The sequence below is a fragment of the Leptonotus elevatus genome, chromosome 12, assembly GCF_054856555.1.
Source record: "Leptonotus elevatus isolate MCC_2025b chromosome 12, RoL_Lele_1.0, whole genome shotgun sequence".
NCBI classification, from domain to species: Eukaryota; Metazoa; Chordata; class Actinopteri; order Syngnathiformes; family Syngnathidae; genus Leptonotus; species Leptonotus elevatus.
Window position 1 is genome coordinate 6,647,639 of NC_141250.1, and position 21,090 is coordinate 6,668,728.

General features: G+C 39.2%; 2 protein-coding genes across 21 annotated transcripts in view; one reads left to right on the plus strand and one right to left on the minus strand.

Moving 5' to 3' along the window:
• Positions 1-21,090, plus strand: part of caska (calcium/calmodulin-dependent serine protein kinase a) — a 102,082-nt gene that overhangs the window by 66,009 nt on the left and 14,983 nt on the right. For 7 of the 20 annotated variants that reach the window (XM_086090762.1, XM_086090763.1, XM_086090770.1 and 4 more), the window contains exons 6-15: positions 8,553-8,655; positions 8,814-8,989; positions 9,982-10,125; positions 10,334-10,417; positions 11,396-11,495; positions 12,188-12,205; positions 12,311-12,432; positions 16,264-16,341; positions 19,939-19,989; positions 20,374-20,454. In XM_086090762.1, coding sequence (XP_085946888.1) covers positions 8,553-8,655; positions 8,814-8,989; positions 9,982-10,125; positions 10,334-10,417; positions 11,396-11,495; positions 12,188-12,205; positions 12,311-12,432; positions 16,264-16,341; positions 19,939-19,989; positions 20,374-20,454 — 957 coding nt within the window. The remainder of the gene's footprint in view (positions 1-8,552; positions 8,656-8,813; positions 8,990-9,981; positions 10,126-10,333; positions 10,418-11,395; positions 11,496-12,187; positions 12,206-12,310; positions 12,433-16,263; positions 16,342-19,938; positions 19,990-20,373; positions 20,455-21,090) is intronic. The other 13 variants (XM_086090771.1, XM_086090781.1, XM_086090779.1 and 10 more) reach the window with 6 other exon arrangements.
• gpr34b (G protein-coupled receptor 34b) lies at positions 3,648-6,757 on the minus strand. The gene is made up of 3 exons (XM_086091475.1): positions 6,460-6,757; positions 5,009-5,581; positions 3,648-4,214 (listed from the first exon to the last, which is right to left on the minus strand). The coding sequence occupies exons 1-3, from the start codon at positions 6,465-6,467 to the stop codon at positions 3,665-3,667; spliced, it is 1,131 nt and encodes a 376-aa protein (XP_085947601.1). The 5' UTR covers positions 6,468-6,757; the 3' UTR covers positions 3,648-3,664.

Here is a 21,090-nt window from a genome sequence, read left to right on the forward strand (position 1 = left end):
CCACCTGTAACTTGCAGAGGCGCCATTGAGTCACTCTTAACTAGCATGCAAGGCAACATGACATCAGTTTGTGTCTATATCAACAATATGGAAAATTATCCCAGCAGCATTAATATGTTCAATAGGACAAACCTTTTAAAAATAGTGTCTGTTTGAATATTAACGTGTAATGTGAAAGGCCATAAACAGGCTAAATTGCTAATGGAGTTGTCACAGTAATTGCTTTGTAATCCTTCGACACACATACGCATAGTGCGTAAGGCACCATCGTCCGTTTGGGGCCCCATTTGCCTATGGGCACGCATTGCGGGGAAAAAAAAGCACTCAATAAAAACAATCTTGCTGACTTGGTGTGACAAGTGGAGCATTTCCTGGCTTGGCTCAACGCGCTTGAGCCCGTCTTGAATTGCTTCCCGTTTCAGACGCACGCTGCCGCCATCTCCACCTTCTGACATGCGCTTGACATGTTGCTGAAACATCCGCGAGCACCCGTGCCTTGGGGGCTGGGGGTGGGGAGTACCACTCGTCGCGCATGCATTGGATGCGACATTACTACGTTTGTTTTCATTTAGAGACATGAAGAACCCACTTTTGAGTATTGTGATTGTCAGATACATAAACAAGGTTTAAAAAAAAAAAAAAAAAAAAAAAAAAAAGGGCTTACATTCTACGATACAGAGATGCGTGGAGAGAAGCAAAAGAAAACCAAGCATGTCATTCGCGTTCCTCTTGGTGCATTCAATGACCACTCACACAATTGGATATTTCAAAGATACATAGAAAAAAACTCATTCAATGTCTCAATCAGAAATAAATACTACGTGAGCACTGAGCACATTGCAGGGGCTACGTGGAATCATTTTATAATTGATTTCCCAGATTAAAAATCTTTGTCATAGATGCACCAAAATCACCCCACGAAAAAAAATAAAAAAAAAATAAATAAATAAATTGGGGGGCACCATCACACTTTTAAGCTTAGGGCACTCAAAAGGGGTAGCGGCGGCACTGGCAGCAACATATACAAATAGACTATAACAGTAGTCAAAAGCATACTGTATATTATTTCTGTTCCGTGTGAAGAACAAATATTAAAACTTTATTATTACACTGTTGATTATGCTGCATCTCATCCAGTAGAACAAAGCGTTGCGGGCACATTGCGACAACGCGATACAACATTGAAAAAGCACAACAGAAAAATTTGGACAAATAGTAGTGAATGCTAAACTACAAAATAGCAGGGGTTCACTGTATAAAGATCTTTACTTCTCTGATCTCACAAGTAGAAGCTACTAAAGAAAATAAAGAAAGTTTTTCAAGAAGGCACTTGTGAGTGAAGGACATACTACTCAGCTTGCAGTTGCAAGTGCTATAAGGTAATGGGCCTCTAGATGGCACAGCTGTTCCAGTTTAGTGTTTTGCATCATCCCACCAAATACTCAGACTCATGACATTTATGCTGAGTAATTAACATGACTGTGTAAAGCCAAGAGGGGAAAAAACATGCACTTTACAGCTCCAAATGCATGGACATTATGTCTAAGAGTTGAACCTCAGCTTTCATGTTTATAAAAGTTCATCTGGAGCTTATGATCATCAAAGTTGGGCTTTGATGTAGTCTGCGTCTTGACTTGGTCTGAATGTCTCAGTGATTGCAATGCACTGACTAATGGAAGAACACTGTCTGCTTTTGGATCTCCATTGTTGTTCTTTCCATGGCCACCTCACAGGGAGTGAACACCCTCACTGAGGTCTTTGTCTGACTTTACTGCTGTATTCATCACCACTGGGAAAAAGGAAATATCCCCCTTGAAGCGTTTCAAGTCCACTGCAAAAAAGCATAAAACAAAATTATCCTTTTTTTGACTGCTTACTTCATTTTTACATTTTACATACACGTTTAAACATTATGAAAATATCACACCAATTTCTATACAGAACTGGTTGTGAACAATAAAATAATGCAAAGAAATATGGTGTCCAAGTAATAGGTTATTAACAATTGCTGATGTGGAAGACCGTTTATTAGTATTTGTAGTTTAATATTTCTGTATGTAAGTGAGAATCGAGTTTAAGCTAAATAAAAAGTAGTAATCCATGGTCAAACCCTCTCTCGGGAAAGAATGCTATAAACAATAGTTTCAATAATTTAATCACAGAACATCTGAAAATTAATATTAACAAAAACTTGATAAATGCACAGACGTTAACTTTTGGACCCAATATCTTCAAAGGTAGGCAAGACCACTTTCAGCTTTTGGAATTGAGATCCCAGGAAAGTCCCTTCAAATGTTTTCCCTCTCGTCTTGTTTTACTTGTTTTGTTCTACTGTGTTGGTGATGTGGCAATGTAGTGATGTTGACCTTCACACGTCCTTGCATGTCATCAGATGTATCCACTTCTTTGGAACACAATGTCTGAGCATAATTCTTGCGGCTGGCTTCTCTCCCACTGTCTGTCTAATCACACAATTGCAATGGTATTACGTGTTCATAGATTATTCACAATGTCCCCCTCATGTATTCACATATTTGTTGGATTTGGTTTTTTTTTGTGGGGGGTTTTCTTTTGCGTGTTTTATTTATTATTATTATTTTTTTAAATTAATGCACTAAAATGCCCCAAGATGGCCCCCCGTCTAATAGAAAAATAGTGCTTTGGCACCATTTTATAGCATCTATGGAGATTATCATTAATAAATATGTTTATGGATGAGCTTCAATTACTCACTGATTTTTGCTGTTTGGGCAAGACTCTGTCCGTATCCACTGCAAATAGCAGATTATTTCTGTATACAGTACAGACCAAAAGTTTGGACTCACCTTCTCATTTAATACTATGCTTTATTTTCATGACTATGTACATTGTAGATTCTCACTGGAGGCATCAAAACTATGACAACAACTATGACAACTAACGAACACATTTGTACTTATGTACTTAACAAAAAAAGGTGAAAATAATAAAATAAATGCATAAATAAATAGCCACCCAAAATGCCAAGAATTGCGGTACATTGGATGATTGCGCCCAGGATAAAACACTGCATTCTGAAGCGATTGCATGTCGAAGCAACTAATTGTCATCAAAGATGATCCAGCCATCCATTTTCTTCCACTTATCTGGGGTCAGGTCGCATGTGTAGCACTAGCAACCTTCCCTCTCTCCAGCCACTTTCAGTTAAAGATGATGTGGCCACATAAAATAAAATCACCAATATCATGGAGGGAACTTGTTGCCATCATGCAGTCAGACATTTCATTTGCAGACTTTTTACACATTTTTAGACTTGTTTAGATTCGCTACAGTTATCAACAGAGTTTAAATTGACTCAGCAGTCATCATTTTATTTTTGCATGAAAAATTGATAACTACAGCGTGCCAAAGTAGTTCTCGAAGTCAGAGATAAAGCTAATTTTGAACTTCCACTTCTTGTTTTCTTTAGAATGCAACACATACATTGTTGCTGTGAGCGTGAGCATCATTACAGGGACTTTGGAAGTTTTGTGGTTCACATAGCGCATCTTCTAAAATATTATCTCACACCCCTGTTTGGGAGACAGAGCAGTTGAACTATCCATCCATCTATTCATCCATTTTCCGAACAGCACATGGTTACTAGAGACGCAAAGATAAGCCAAAACTGATTTTAACAAATCATTTATTTCAAAGTACCGGTAGCTGGGACATTAGCTTGCCCTCTGTCAGGCCTCCCAGTTCTCCCTTCCATTTCCACTGTGGAGCTGTTCCCACTCACTCGCACCGAAGTATCTCGCACACGAAACATGTTGCCCATCAAGCGCCGCACCTCCTTCCTCACAGAGGACAATAAGAGGAGTAAAAGAACAGGATCGAGGCAAGTGTTAAGAGCTGAAAAGAGCAGTGCCAATTCATTGGCTTTGTCAGCCACGCTCCTCCAGAAGCAGGAAGTGTCTGTAATTTGGGTCTTGATGTAGAACACCCTAATCACATGGTACGGGACGAAACACAGAGTGAAAATGAGCAGGATGAAGAAGGATTTCCATGCAGTTCTTGAGTAACAGTGAGCATTGGGCAGGTTGGGTTTATTTTGTGATGTCCTCAGAAGCTTGAGGGCGATCTTCATGTAGGACACCACCAGAGAGATGAACACCAACCAGAAGACCATCAGAATGCAAATGTTGACGTACGCTTTCCATTTTGCATCGTGGAGCTGTTTGTAGTGGAAACACCTAGACACACCAAAAATGGGAAATCGCATCAACAAAAGTGAACGTTTTTTTTAATTGCTCCTTTCGAAAACCTGCATGTAAAAACAGTACTGTGCATGTGTGTACTCAGTGTTCAGTCTGGAGAACTAAAAAAAAAAACAGGGTTTGCCAGTTTTCAATTATTACCAGGACAGTATGCAGTTGGTGCAGTCGCTTTGAAAACAATGTTGTCTCTGCGTGAAAAGCACTTTACTTGATTTCTATCATGTAAGCATACCCTTATTCATAGAAGCCACAGTTCCACCAAGCGGAACAGTTTAGTTCAGCTCACTTTGGGAGGAATTAGAATAATAAACCTTTGCAAGCAATGTGCCTTGTGTAAATGGCGGCTCACTTATTTTGCAACTGTAAAGCTAAGAAATTGCAAGACCTTACCCGTTATCGAACGGCCAAGAAATGGTAAGGTGCTAGCTAATTTTTCTACCAAATGGTCAAGAAATGTTTTGGCTTGGATAACTTATTTTGATTGCACAAGGCCAAGAACTTGTTTTGGTATGGATCACTTAATTTAATCGCAAAGGGCCAAAAAACGGCAAGGTACAAGATTATTTATTTTTGTTTTTTCAAGACCAAGAGCCGTTAAGTAAGTATCATTTATTTGGCTACCGAATGGTCTAGAGACGGTAACATACTGCTCATTTATTTTGCTACTAAAAAGCCCAAAATTATCAGATCGAACTGCTTATTTAGCGACCAGTAATGGAAACACAGAAAATAGCCTAGCCACTGTGTTAACCACCAACAACTTGACCAACCTGTTAACCTGCGATGGATTCTTTGGTATGAAGAAGGCTGAAGCCAAGCCAAAGGCCATGATCCAGATCGCCGCACAGATAGCAGTGCTCCATCTGGTGGACTGCAGCCTGCTCTGTGCCCGAGTTCCCCGATGGATCTTCAAGTAGCGATCCACACTGATTAGCCCCAGCAGAGTGATGCTGATGTACATGTTCATGTAGAAGAAGCTGCCCACCACGTTGCACAGCGTGGGCCCCAAGGTCCAGACATTGCCCCGGATATGGTAGAGAATCCTGAACGGCAGGCAGACCACCAGGAGAAGGTCGGCGAACGCCACATTGATGAGGAAAACTCGCACCGAGTTCTGTTTGGAGCACACATGGAACAAAGCCCACAGAGCCACCAGATTCCCAAACAGACCCAGAATAAAGATGAAGGAGTAAAGCACCGCAAGTGGCCACTGCAGCGCGCTGTAATCAACACAAGGCTGCTGAGGATCAGGCGTCATTGTCAAGTTCATCCCGTTGACAAAAGGGGAAGCGGATGTCTGAAGGTCAACTGAAATGATGTATGGATAGTGACAATCTTCCAACCTGTCCGAAGAAACAAAACAAATATTTTGGTGTCTTTACGAATAAGTCATGCCACCAACATAGCAGCTAACGTTAGTTTGTTTATGGTGCTAATGCTAGCATTATATTGCTGGCACTGCTATTTTGTGGGGCATGCTCTGAGAGTATTTATTACAACTATCCACTTTTGTTAATACATGCCAAAAAATGTATATGTTTGAGAATCATGCTCGTGCATGTCGGTGAAGTGTGCCGATTTGGTTAGACTCGGGTTCAAGGTTAATGAAGTGAGTCTAAAAACTGTCAACTTGCCCTTTAATTAGTTAAACTGTAATACACCACAAACTATTATCCCAAAACATATTAATGTCATAATGGATTTGATTTTGAAAAAAATTACCTATACACATGCATGTGGCAAAACTCTCAATAACTTCCACTAATAATCCAGGCTAAACTCAGTCCCTCCCTGACGTACAAAGATTTAAAACGATTAAGATGCATAATTTCTCAAAAATAGGCAGAAATTCCGCATATAGGAAAGTTTTTCAGTTGGTAGCTGAGGATAGGTTGCACAGGGGGGAAAATGTGACTAGGTGAGTTTGTGAATAGTGAATTGCCAATAGGCGGTTATTCAGTCCCAATAGTGATGTGCAAAGCTGATTGTGTGTACATACAGTACATTTACAGTACAGCCATTGTTCTGTTTTCATACTAATACAAATGGTGCAAAATGCCATTAAAGTTACAGGGAGCTGAAGCCCATTCAAGTTGACTTTAGGCAAGAGTTGAGGTACACCTTGGAGTGTTTGCTAGCGAGTCCCAATGTTTAATCATCATTTAGCCTCTAATATAACGGCATAAAATATGTTATTCATACTTAAATAGGATGTACTCACCCAGTCATTTAATTCCATGAACAATGGTCGATCAGCTGCTCATTTGTGCTCATTAGACTTCATCGTCAGAATTCCTTACTCACACATCCAGCCTGTGGCAAAGACACGTTTCTAAACGTCTCATCAAGCTTCAAGTAGCTTCAGACGATAGTGGTTCAGATGAAGTAAGAGAAAATCTTTTGTTCCCTCTCCCTCCATTTCCAAGGCTGCCGCTCATGTTCGCCTTGCCCTGCCCGCGTGTGCCGTTGAAAGTCAACAGAGAATTGCTGACATGTAAAATGTGGTGGTGTCGCGCAGAGAAAATGTTGGGCTGTGGTCAACTTTTCTTTTTTCTTGCCACTTGTAGTCCCAATACAGAGAGAGAGACAGAGAGAGAGAGAGGGTTGGCGGGGGTTGGACTCAATTTGCAAGTTCTGGTTACACACATGAGTGCAAGTGGTGTCAGCGTGCATCATGCACAACTTGTACAATACAATACGCTTTCCACTCCTGCTTCTTATTATAAAACACAGCTACACTATGTTCTGAGTATAGACATTCTTAGAAGATAAAAAAGATTCCTAAAATACAATGCCTCTACAATAGTACACTGGCCAAGACAAACATACGGTATCCCCCCCCCTTTTTTTGGGGGGGGGGGGGGGGTCTGTGTGGTGATGTTGCTGTGACCTACATCATATACAGTGATGATAAAATATGGCATACCTATAGGTCTTGTAGGCTTCAAACATTATACTGTAAAGTTACTGATAGGCCTAAAATTGCCAAAGGTAGGTTTCAGGTTTTTATCAGGCTTTTATCATCTTTAACTTTCATAACAATTGACCATATGTATGAGGGTGCTGGCATGTTTTAAGTAATTAAGTCTTATTAGACCATTTTTAGCCATCATAGAAGTATGAAAACTTAAAAAGTTTACCACTGTGAATATTAAACACATAAAACACTTAATCTTCTCAATCTATTCAACAGACATAATTCACATCATTTATTTATTTTTTTACATTTTAAAAATATCCCATTTTTGTATGGTGACTTTTTCCTTAAAGCTGCTCAATGTAGAAATGTGCTCAAATATCTTTGCAATAGCCTTTTTATTTGAACATTTGATTCGATTTGATTTATTTGTATTAGGAACAGTTCATATAAATAAACATTTCCGTAAATATGCCAGAAATAGCCAAAAGGCTATTTTTCATCTGCAGTGCTGAGACAAATCGTAAATGTCACCCTATTAAAATTAAAATTAAATTCACAGCAATAACAATACATTCATGAACATACTATTAAGTTAAAATTACATTTTACATAACAAAAGCAATACCTTTACTAAAATGTACATTAAAACCAACAAGGGATAAACAAATACAGAAAGAATGAAAACTTTTATTTTACTTTTAATTTAGGCCTCAAACATCTTCTAATTAGCAGATTAACACATTAGCTGTTCGGATAGAGTGACTCTTAACCCTTTGAGTTAAATATGAAATTTCCATGTAATATTTAACCAGTATTTCATTCTCTATGCAGTCTCTATGAATTAGATTTACAGGCAGTGTTTTCTAATATTGTTTCTATGTGTTGTTTGAGCTGACCAGTTGCTTTATTTTAATGAAGTGAAGTTTACATTGATGGCTTATATACAACATTTGTATTTATTTCACTTGCATACATACATATGAAATTTGTTTCCACATTTGGAAAATCCCTGATTCTAATCTGAAAATATAAAAAAAATTGTGTGTGTGTGTTTTTCTTTACACTGGCATTACAGATGTCCAAATTGTGCCACTTAAAAGCAAAAGCAAAAAAACGGAATTGTGTGACTTTGAGTTCACATGCTATGTAAATCCAGATTTGATGGCGGCACCTTCCTCCTAGTTGCCAGTCAACCATATTTGTTTATTCAAAAAGTAGAAGTAAAAAGCTCAATGTCCATTCCTCCATGCAGTTAAAGCTTCCCTCGTTGTTGACTTTTTGTGAACACTGATTTTAATTTTTGGGCGTGTGATTACCGTTATTTATAGGAGGGTGTCACTCTTTAGTTAGCCAGAAGCAACCACAAACTCATTTCTGTCTCTTTTCTCACTCAGCCTCACTGTGTGCTCCTGGCATCCAAGGAGAATTCTGCTCCCGTCAAGTTAGGTGGCTTTGGAGTTGCAATCCAACTGGGAGAGTCAGGCCTGGTGGCTGGAGGTACATGGAACACTTTTAACCACCCTGTCTCAGACACTTCAGTAGCAACTACAGGGCTGTTGTGGCAAATATGCTCATCCAGAGTGTTTTCATAAGTAAATAGCATTTTTCTTTACAATACACAACGTGTATATAAGACCGCCTTGTTATATGCACAGGCCGCGTAGGAACACCCCACTTCATGGCACCCGAGGTGGTGAAGAGGGAGCCTTATGGAAAACCCGTGGACGTGTGGGGCTGCGGCGTCATCCTCTTCATCCTCCTGTCAGGGTGTCTGCCCTTCTATGGCACCAAAGAGCGACTCTTCGAAGCCATCTGCAAGGGGAAATACAAGGTGAGGATAATACATGAGATTTTGTTGTCTTTTAACAAAATACATCATTTATACTTTATATATGGTTCTCTCACTATATCGCAATTTGTCATTTGCAGTGTTTTACGGGTTTCTTCAGTATACTAACTGTAATGCAAAGGACAGCCACAGTCATTGATGCATTTTTCAACCATTTACTCGCCAGGAGAACAGTAAAACACCAAAACATAATGACTATTCCTATGCAAGAGCTGCTGTTGTCCGCAAGTCACACACAGCCTCACTGACATCACACACTACCTCACCAAGCCCTGCCTCTAACCCTAAAGGCACATATCTAATGCACGCACTATAATATATAATAATCCTATACAGTACTTGTTTTCTCTGCATTTTATGTTTGCTATGTTTTTGCATTCAAATGTATTTAAAGCATGTAGTGAGGTAAAATTACAGCGGTACCATGAGCTACGAGTAACCCGACTTGTGAGTTTTTCGAGGTATGAGCCGTGAGTTGACCATTCCAAAACCTTCATTGTGTTTTTTTAAGCCATTTAAAAGTTGATATGCTGGTGTGTTTTGAATTGTTGTCCTGCTGCAGAGCCCAAGCGCACTAGCTTGAGGTCACAAACTGATGAGGACCAAACATTCTCCTTTAGGATTATCTGGTAAAGAGTAGAATTCATTGTGCTGTCAATCACAAGTCATCCAGGTCATGAATTAGCAGAGCAGCTCCAGACCATCACACCCCCACCACCATTTACATTAACAGTAATAATGAGACACACACCAATCAAAAAATGCAACTTTGGTCACCACGTTGAATATTCTCCCAATGTATGATTTGATTTGATTTTTTTTTGCAAAAGACAAGCCTTTATGTTGAGTTATGAGTGTAGTCACGGAATGAGTTATACTCGTATCTCAGGGCACCGCGGGTGGGTCTGTAACATATCCGCCAAGATGAACAAAGGTTCACTAAGTCATATGTGAAAGATCTTGAAGTTGTGTAGTTCTGCAATGCTCTAACACAGATGAACCCGCGGCAGTGGAGTCAAATCTCGGAGAGCGCTAAAGACCTGGTGAGGCGCATGCTAATGCTGGACCCCGCTGAGAGGATCACCGTTTACGAGGCCCTCAACCATCCTTGGCTCAAGGTAGGCTCCCCCTTGTTCATCTTTTTAACATAGATCATCAATAAATTAATTGGGTTTTTTTAATAAATAAAAATAAAAAGTGTTTTTTTTTTTCATCTTGAAGTCAATTTTCAGTACTAAGTTATGATAATTCTTCTCATCTTTAATCAAAGTTTCATTTGAGCTGCAGGTGGCAGTAATGTGCAATTTGTGATGTTGTCTATTGCAGGAGAGAGACCGTTATGCCTACAAGATCCACCTGCCAGAGACGGTGGAGCAACTGAGAAAGTTCAACTCCAGGAGGAAGTTGAAGGTATACAGCATGAACACCGTTATGATCAAAATGATTAACCCTTTCGCAAAAAATAAATACATTTTTTCCAATGACATGACCATAATCCAAAGTCTTTAGTTTGCATTGACAGGAACAAAGACGACTCTTACATGACTTTTTTTCTATTATTACTATTACTGAAACAAGAAAAACGTACACACACACAAAATGCAAGGCCAAAGTAATAAGTCCTCTGACATTTAATAGTCAATAATTTCAATACAATTTTGGGATGCTTTTTCTGCCGATTAATTTTAATTAATATCATTCATTGGCAACAGTAGCCGACCCAACTCCAGCTCCTGATGTCGCTCACTATGCCATGCCCCTTAAAAGTTTACATTCAACAAACCGTAAATACACTTTATAAAAACCGTTTATTTCTTTATTTCTATTTTATTGTGTTTTGTTTTTATATGATACAGTGCTATTTTCTGTTATTAACAATGTAACAAAAATATTGTGATTTTTATGTGTGAGGTGTGTCTTGAACGTATTAATTTCATTTCATTTCAATTTGGAAAATGTATTTGATAAAGAAATAAATTGTGTAACGAGCTTTGTTACAGAACAAATTAACTTAGCCCACTCATAAGTTGAGATACCACTGTACTGTATAACCTACTCACTTATGATGATGTTTTCTGCTTAAGACTGACCCTTTTGCTTTTTGGCATGACGATATTTAGGGCCACTGTTTTTGACCGTCAGTGTTTGACACTCTAGTTTTCAAAAATAAGTTTTAATTTTGAATATATTTAACGTTCCACAGTTTACCAAAAATAATGGTTTACTATATAAAATCATACAAATATTATAAACATTGGCAGTATTTTGGGGAAGTGTTGAATAGTGCCTATGGGGGGGTAAAGATTTTGACTTACTCTATACAGTATGTGTACGTGTGATGATGTTGTCACCACCATGAAGGATGTTCACCTGCTGGTGTGGTTTCAGGGGGCGGTCCTGGCGGCAGTGTCCAGTCACAAGTTTAATTCCTACTACGGAGACCCCCCTGAGGAACTCCATGACTTCTCAGACAACCCCACCTCCTCAGGTGAATTTTTAAACTCGTGTTGTGTTTAAGGGAACATAACAACACACCTGCAGTGAATTTAAAAGATAACACACATGGTAAATCATTTACTATTAAAGATCGTGTAAATATACATTCATCGAGGTGTACAGACCAGTCCCAAATTTATGAAGCCATGCATCCCCTGCAAAACAAAGTTGTGTCTCTCCACATTTCACGTTCACATGGCCCCTCAAAAAATGCCTATTTTTACATTGCTAGCCTGATGTAATCAACATACGCAGATGGAAAACATGCACACCCGAACTATACCCACACTCAGGAGATTATTTCCAAACTATTAAATGTGGTCTAACATACATTGGAGGTGTGTCCTACCCTCGAACATATAGAAATATGTTGTCAATGACATATGTATAACAATGGTAAATAAAAAATAAAAAAAAGCACCTGTGGTTAATCTAATCTACTGCAATTGCATAGAACGAACACCCAACAAAGTTGGCGTTCACCCTCTCTCCTTACCCACCCTAAGAAATATCTTGTTTCTAACCAATAAAGATCTACTCTGTCTAATGCAAAACACCCACGATGCTATCTGAAACACCCACCTCCTACAGGAATGACCTCATCAGGCATATCTTCAGTGTGTTTTTGTTTTCTTTTTACAATCTTTTTGTTTTTCTGCTTCTGTTAATGCTTCCCAACTGCAGGGCTACTCGCAGCAGAAAGTATGTATCTTTATTTATTTTTTTATGCTGTGTGGTGACTCCTTCCAGCCACTTGGCAATATGTTGATTGATATTTATTTGAATATATGTTTTTATTCTTTTCAGGGGCTGTGTCTCAGGTGTTGGACAGTTTAGAGGAAATCCATGCATTGACTGACTGCAGTGAGAAGGATCTTGATTTCCTGCACAGTGTTTTCCAGGACCAACATTTACACACACTGCTTGATGTAAGTCAGTCCCTTGTGATCTACCGTCTGTTAGAATGAAATAGATTACAGTAAGTACAGTTCTCCAACAGCAAAGTGGAATCAGAGCACACGTCAACCATCATATCAAATCAAATGCAATATTTGCAACAATGAACAATGAAACTGAACAGCCTATGTGGCAAGCGTTCACGAATGACATGTACAGATGTGACTGACATTCTCTCATGAATGACTTGCTACGATATATACCAAAGTGACCGTAAACACCGGCTGCAATAGTCAGCAGCAGCATTGTACCTAGCAAAAGATACTCTTAGGAAGGAGCAACAAGCACAATACAGATCACACAAAGTTGTGGTGGATATCTGCTTTGATCACTTGTAATTGCTCAAGTACAGTGGAACCTCTAAAATGCCCCTGAAGTTGTACAATTCGAAGTTTCATGTACATGTATATGCATGTATGTTGTTGTTATTATCAATGTATACAGTATACATGCATGCAGTATAAATGTACAGAGTTTGAATTGTTTTGAATTTTCCAGCAATCTGCAGACAAGCATCACAAAACACTTTGCGTTCAACCTCAGAGGTTCTAACTATCCATCCATCTTCTCAACCGCTTATCCTCACAAGGGTCGCGGGGGGCGCTGGAGCCTATCCCAGCTGGCTTCGGGCAGTAGGCGGGGTACACCCTGAACTGATTGCCAGCCAATCGCAGGGCACAGAGAGACGAACAACCATTCCCTCACAATCACACCTATGGAGAATTTGGGGTGTTCAATTAACCTGCCATGCATGTCTTTGGCATGTGGGAGGAAACTGGAGTACCCGGAGAAAACCCACGCAAGCACCGGGAGAACATGCAAACTCCACCCAGGAAGGCCGAAGCCTGGACTCTATCTCACGTCCTCTGCACTGGGAGGCGGACGTGTTAACCAGTCAGCCACCAGGTTCTAACTAATAAGACAATATTTTTGACTAAGAACAACATAAATACCTTTACACTAAAACAAAACAAAAAAATTGAATAGTCACCATACAAAATTCATCTGTGCTATTTTTTTTCCACTTTGAGTTGACTTGAGACTCAAGTTATGTCGTGCAGTCAGTCATGTTGTTCACCTACAAATCAAAATCATCAGACAGACGGACTATATTTTACATCAGTTATATTTTGTATAAAAGGTCATTATTTTGACTTGTGTGTTTTCCCTATAATTTAATTTGGTTGAGGCTGTATGCGCTCTCAAAAGTAGTTTATGCTTCTTTCATGTTATGTAGATAATTGCATATAATTAGCACGTCTTTTTTTTTTCATTGGAAGATGATTTTTGTTATTGGAGCTAGAATTAGTTAACACGAACAACTCTTTTGGTACATATTGCTGCCGGATGCTAATCATGTTACTCCATGTTTATTTGTCTCCAAACAACAATAATATTTGTCTTGTGTTTCTGCTAAAAAGAAAGAACTCACAAAATTTGGTGGCCTTTTCCTTATTAGATATTGACAATATACGTTTTACAGCGCATATTACAAGGATGGCCATGGGTTAAACTGTGGTTGTCAGAAGTTATGCATTCCGTCTAGTTAACTTTGCTTGATGGAGCCCAAGTGCCACGCTAAGAATCACTGTGCTATATGTATCCTTTAATTTTACTCACAGTATTATTAAAGTGTGTCTACCTGTGTAGGAACTTCTATGGTACATGTATACAGTATCATTAACAAAAGTGAGTGACACTCGGCGCTGGCAGAACACGCTTCGGTCGTCTATATGTGTGTTTCTTGGAAAGATTATTCGAGAAACTCATGATGATACATACAGGAAGCACTTTGCACCCAATCTAATGAAGTTTTCTTACAAAACTCCCACCACATCAGGACAAAAAGTCTTGCAAACAAGAAGATATCAGCAGAGTCGGCCTGGCAGGTTGAAGTGGATTGTAGTGTAGTGTCAGTGTGGGCGTCTTGCACGTGTCCGCGTCGTTTCTGCTCGTAAACGGAGCGGCGAGGGAGTAGGAACAATGGCATACATTGTGAGGACATGTGTAAGAAGCACAGCTGTGTTGCGGACTTGCGAGTGCAGCTGAAAGCAGCATGCACTGCGACACGCTGAAGACAGAGGATGGCTGCAGATGGAGTCTCCTGACCTAGAAAGTTTTGTTGGAACCCCTTTCCTGCACCTGCCTGGTGAGTCTTTGACAGCTTTCATGTGTTGGCCTCCAGGTAATTGAGTCAAAGTAGAAATATTCTTCTCTGGTTCTTTTGATGTCTGACTTGAGGCTGATTTCTTTTAATCTTCTTAAGCTTTGTGGTTGGCCGGGTAAATGGTGCCTTCAAGGAAATAAAGTACAGATTTGCTCATTTGAGCACATCCGCTCTGTGACACTGGTTGGCTTACGTGTTGATCCTATCTGGAAAAAATGTTTCTCATGAAGAAAAAAAAAGGACATATTGGAAAGTCTGTCAGGACTTGGGATTCTCCGGAAAAGCTAGACAAATTGGTTGGGCTAGTGGGAGTCTAGCTTGATAAGTCCTTGATAAGACAAAAAAGATGGACGGAATGGATTGTTTCTAATAAGAAATCATGTTAATTAATACATTTATTAACTTGTTCCAGCATCAACCTGCCTCATCATGAAACCTTTATTAACTGTGAAGTCAACATTTTGAATCACAATTTAACATTCTAAAGCGTCATCTCAGTTAGTTTGCTACTGCAAAATGCAACTTAACTTGACAATAATTTGTTCTCTGCAGCACCACTAGTGTAAATATGGTATTCTGTTTAATATTGCGTTAGTGGAATATGAGTTATGCAGCAAAATCCAGCCGTTTTTATCCATCTAAGGGGAGCGGCCATTTTGCCATTTGCTGTCGAGTGAAAATGACATAACAGTTGCTCGGGTAACAACCAATCACAGCTCAGCTTCAGAAAACAGGTGATCTGTGATTGGTCGTTGCCTGAGCCCTGAGCAACTGTGATGTCATCTTCAGTCGACAGCAAGTGGCAAAATGTCCGCCCCCTTATATGGATAAAAACGGCTGGATTTTGCTGCATAACTCATCTTCGACAAATGTAATATAAATCAGAATGTCATGTTTAGACTAGTGAGGTCACATATAACATATTATTGTTAAGAAATGTTTAAGGTTGATCTCCCCTTTAAAAGTAGAATGACTCCCACCTACCTAAGATGCAGGACAATGTTTGCAGTGATATACTGTCACCTGGTGGTGTTTTATTGGTATTGTTGGAATTGTGTAATGGCTACTGCAGTGGTCACCAACCTTTTTGAATCTCTCGTATCGCGGCCAGATTCAGCTGGGATGGTTTGTAGCTTCACTGCTGACATTAGTGAGGATCAGAGGTATAGTAAATGGATGGATGGATCCCACGAGTGGTTGTCATTATGATGACACCAGCCAATGTTGGGTCAAGTCAGCCATTCTCAACTGGTGTGTTGCAGTCAGCAAGTAAAGACATGCACAACTGATGTTTGAGTCTATTCTGAATGGCAAGCACCATAACTTATGGAGTTTGTGTTAATGCAAAATGGCAAGATGGTTTTCAATATGGCTTTTTCTGTCAAAAAAAATTCAGAAAAACACGAGAGAAATTACTCAGAAATAAATATTCCAAGCAAAACAGAGCACTATCAATGATGTACACTACAGCTGTATTTATGAATCAACTGTTTGATTGCGAGCTCTTCATTTGGCATGACGTGTGCAAATACCCAGATGCTCTTTTCACAGAGGTGTTGATGAAGTGACAGAACTGAAGTGGTGATTGTGTTATACCACGAGCTGATTAATGGACGTGAGCGTTTGTCTTTTGCAGCTCTATGATAAGATCAACACCAAGTCGTCCCCGCAGATCAGGAACCCGTCCAGTGACTGCGTGCAGAGAGCCAAAGAGGTAAAACAACACACAATCATTTCCAGCAACATTTCTTCTCTTTTGTGATTAAAGAGGCTAACTTGCTGTTCATTTTCCTTTTCCACTGCACTGTGCCTGTTAATATAGCACTAGCATATTGGCGAATCCAGGTTTGATTTTATTTTTTAAAGTGGAAGTCAACCTTAAACATTTCTTGACAATAATATGTTATATGTGACCTCACTAGTCTAAACATAACATTCTGATTAATATTACATTTGTGGAATATGAGTTGTTGCAGCAAAATCCAACCATTTTTATCTGAGGGGGCGTCCATTTTGCCACTTGCTGTTGACTGAAGATGACATCACAGTTGCTCAGAACTCAGACAATGACCAATCACAGCTCACCTGTTTTCTGAAGCTGCTCTGTGACCTGATTAACATTGATGTCATCTTCAGTCAGCAGCAAGTGGCAAAATGGCCGCCCCCTCAGATGGATTAAAAACAGCAGGAGTTTGCTGCTTAACTCATATTCCACTACCACAATATTAACCTGAATACCATATTTAGACTGGTGGGGCTGCATAGAACATATTATTGTCAAACAAACAAAAAAGTGGGGTTGACTTCCCCTTTAATGACATGTCCAAATTAAAAATAAATAAATGTTTAATTTGACAAATTGGCTTTGTTTCACATTGAAAATGCACAATTCTTTATGATAAATGTGCAACAAGTACACTTGCCATTTTTGAGTAATGTCAGTATCGGGAAATCAGTTTTATTATTGTAGTTACAGTACTCTGTGATCCAAATCCTTAATGCTAATATAAGCACACTCTGTTGGTGTTTCTTGTTGATAATAATGTTTCCACTTTGCTGCAGAGTCTTATTTTCTTTTGTTTCCTTTTTGATCAAATGTGTTGTTCGTCATTGTTTTTTGTTAGCGTGTCTTGTTCGGAGTCATGCGTTCAATGCAGCTAGTCCACATTTCTGCAGCATGCATTTTTCTTGTGGCCCTTGGATAAAATTTGTCAAAAATTCAGGAGATTCTCATTCGTCACCATTGTTGTGTGTTCATAATCCAAGTGGTATGGTTGATGTGGCGTGGTATGCTTTGTTGTTGTTTCCAACGAGCCGAGCTGGTGCTATGCAGTGGAAAATTGTTATTAAAGTGTCTCTTCTCATTGCTGGGGTTTTGTTCATCTTTCTGGCTTTTTGCTTACTAATATCTTCACCCTTCAGCACCTATGTAGCGACAATGTCAGGGTTGTGTTTTGTCCACTTTTTTCAGTCAAGATAAAAGCGCGAAAAGTTGTTGACCATGTTCGTTTGATGCTGACTTGTTTTGCAGCTGCGAAGAAGTCACAAACAAAGCCTGTATATACATTTTCATATATTTTAGTCAGACTGTATATAAAGTATTTTATTGTGCCTGGTGATGAACCTCCGTGACCTCCCGAGTACTCTTTGTGCTCACTGCCACTGACTCGCGCTCATTGTCTGAGCAGCTGCACCACAGTCCTTTGGCCTGTTTGCACTGCGCTCTACTCATAAAGCTCTTTGACTTCCCTCATTAGCTGCTTGATGCGCACACACCAGCTACACTCATACTTGTCGCACGCTTATACAGGGTTGCATTATGGCCTGCGCAGTCTCATCCTGCTTGTGTAAAGTCTCATTTGATTGCCGTTTGCTTACATTGCTGAAGGAGGCTGGGGGAAATGTGTTTGTGTGGGTTACGTGCAAGTATACAACCAGTAGTTGTGTTTATGGAAGGAACAAGTCTAAAGTCTGACATCAGCATTTGGCTGGCATCCAATCCCAAATTCCACACACAGGGAAATCCATTTCACGGAAACCGAGCTAAATAGCATTGTATTCCACAACAAAGGATGTCAGGTTCACTTTTGGTTGCTAAGAAAATAAGAGAAGCTTTTATTGTGATTACAACACTGTGCAACAAAACTGTGGAAAAGCGCAATCACACCCTTGGCATCATAAAACCATTTACAGGCAAGTCGAACAATCACTTAAACTGTTACTCACATGTAAAAATAAGTAGTGAACGGTAAAACTGATAAATCGTTTACTCGCTATCTACAGAGTAGAGGAATGACTGCTTCGTTTTGGTAGGTGAGTTCCTTCATATAATGCCTAAACACCAGTCACCTTCCATTGCGTGGACCACTAGATCACAATAATAAATGACATATCTATCATCACACTTCATGCCTTCATGGATGGTGGCATCACAAACGCAGAAAGTATAAAAACACACTTGTGCAGTTAATCTTTTGAATGCTCACGGAGTCTCACAACATGATGAAATCTTGCGTTTTTGGGGGATATTATAGGAAGTTTTCCCAGAAATATGGACTTTATTGAGATGTACTTTCGAGGTTCTGCTGTATTTTGAAGGCATTGAAAGGAGACCTGTTGTTGTGATCGCATTATTTTCTGTATGGTGCTTCAAAGCGCCTAGACTGTCTTTGTGTTTAGAAAAGGGTTGGAATTGCAAATAGCAGTATACAAGGTCTTATGATTAGACGTGGCTGTCACACTTTGTCGAAAATGAACTGCCTTGTGTCACCCTACAATGTAAAGATTTGCAGAAAATGTAATCAAATGTGCACTTAACTTGATAAAAAATGTAAAAATCCATTAATGTAATAATTTTATCAATAAAGTATTTTATTTATTTTTTTTACATTATTGGGGATTTATTACATTTTTGGGTGGGTCTTTTTTCCCTCAAAATTAAGAAAACTTGGCAGATAATATGTTCATTTTCAGTCCAAAGTTCTATCTTTTGTGTTTTGAGTATTTTAGACTGTTGTATGCATTCACAGCAAGCATTTAAGTGTTAAAATTTTGATGTTAACATTTTCAGAGTCTGATTTACATGGAGTTGAGATTTATTTAGTTATGCAGAGAGTTAAGCTCCTCCCACTTTATTCGAACTGCTCTGCTGCAAAGTATTATGTAATAAGGTAAAAAATTTATTCCAGTATCAGTGAGGATTTTTATTTTTTTGTGTGAAATGATTGCATTATTGGGATATATTACATTTCTGATCAATTTAAGTGCAAATTGCATTACATTTTCAGGCTTTATTATATTTTCAGGAAATTATTACACTACAGGATGCTACACGGCACGTGATCACAAACATAAACATACATTTTAGTTCCTTGGAACAGGGAGTACACAAATAATAACCTGAGCTACTTGCTGCTTCACCAAGACATTATGTGATCACATGTCTCAGCCTTCTCTAGTAAACAAAGTAACAAAGTAGTAGTAACAAAGTTACAGCTGGTGTTATCCTTTCCTAACAGAGCTCTAGTCCACTCAGCTTTCGTTTCCTGCCGCTCACTCTGATTGATGCTGAATGTTTGGAGCCAATCAGGCTACACAACTTTCTTTCTGCACTCTTATTTCTCACCGATAAGGTGCTTCAAGCACTTCACTAATTACAATAAAAGGACATGGGTGTTGCTATCCAACTAATAACAAAAATTAGCTGCTTTTGCTCGCCGCACTAATCCGATAACCTCACGGAAGACGACCTTTTTAAACATTTTGACTGCGACTGTGTAACCTGGTCTCCCTGTGTCTTCCTCCACTCAAGACATCCTCCTCGCATCAAGAAGACAGTGACGCTTTGAAACATCTGGAATATGTAAGCGCTCCATCACACGTGCTACCAATGCTTTTAGATCTGTCGGAGGCGGACAATCAAGATGGGTTGTTGCTTGACAAGCGACATGAGCACATGATTGCTTCACAATGGCACGTATTGAAAAAGCCCCCCCTCCCCGCCTCACCTCTGCAACGCCACATTCACCAGTCAGGCGCTAACATAACTGGAGCTGACTTCCAACCGAGCGCTGACAAATAAGCAGGCAGGAGATTTGTCGACTTGGTGTCCAAACTTGGCAGTGGCGATTCCGTGGGCGGGGGGGGGGTGACATTTTTGTGAGGGTCGATGAGGTTGTCGGGAGATTACCGAAGAGATTTTTGGAAGAATACGGGTGATTGAAAAGGTCCTTGTCGTCGTCCTCAGGTGCTGGAGGAGATCTCCTGCTATCCGGAGAACCACGACGCAAAAGAACTCAGACGGATACTGACTCAGCCGCATTTCATGGTGAGTTAAAGAGCGCATGCGCTGTTACCGAGTTAATAGAAAGCTGTTCTCTTGTTAGTGTTATGTTTGTTTTGGTAATACCAAGAACAGTACAGTGGACTAGCGGTGAAAATCATGCCATATGAGTCATGATAAGTTTGCCACAGCAGTTGGACCATTACTGTCATAATCCTTATATTGGAAGAAAACCAGTGAGAAAAGACGAAGGGATAATTTCAAGAAGACGTGAAGTAATTTAAACTCAAAATAAACACAAATAAACAATACAGTGATTGCGCAATAACTGACATACATTGGAAGAATATCGGCAATGATACATTATTGATTTGTGAAGTGAAGAAGGGAAGATTTATAGAAACACATTATGTATAAAAGTAGCCAAAAAATGATCATCTCATTATATTATCATAATATTGAGATATGGTTAGAAGTCCTGTAAAATAGTTGGCATAAAATAAACAACTCTAAATACAATTGGTGCTCTTGAAATGTGAAAATGTAAAAATAATGAAATAGATACTTAATAAAAAAAAATTTTTATTTAATTAAAACTGTTTGTTAAAAAATGTTTGAATCAAAAAATAATGTCAACACAAAAAACGAGAATATACAAAGCTTATGATTGTATACAAGAAT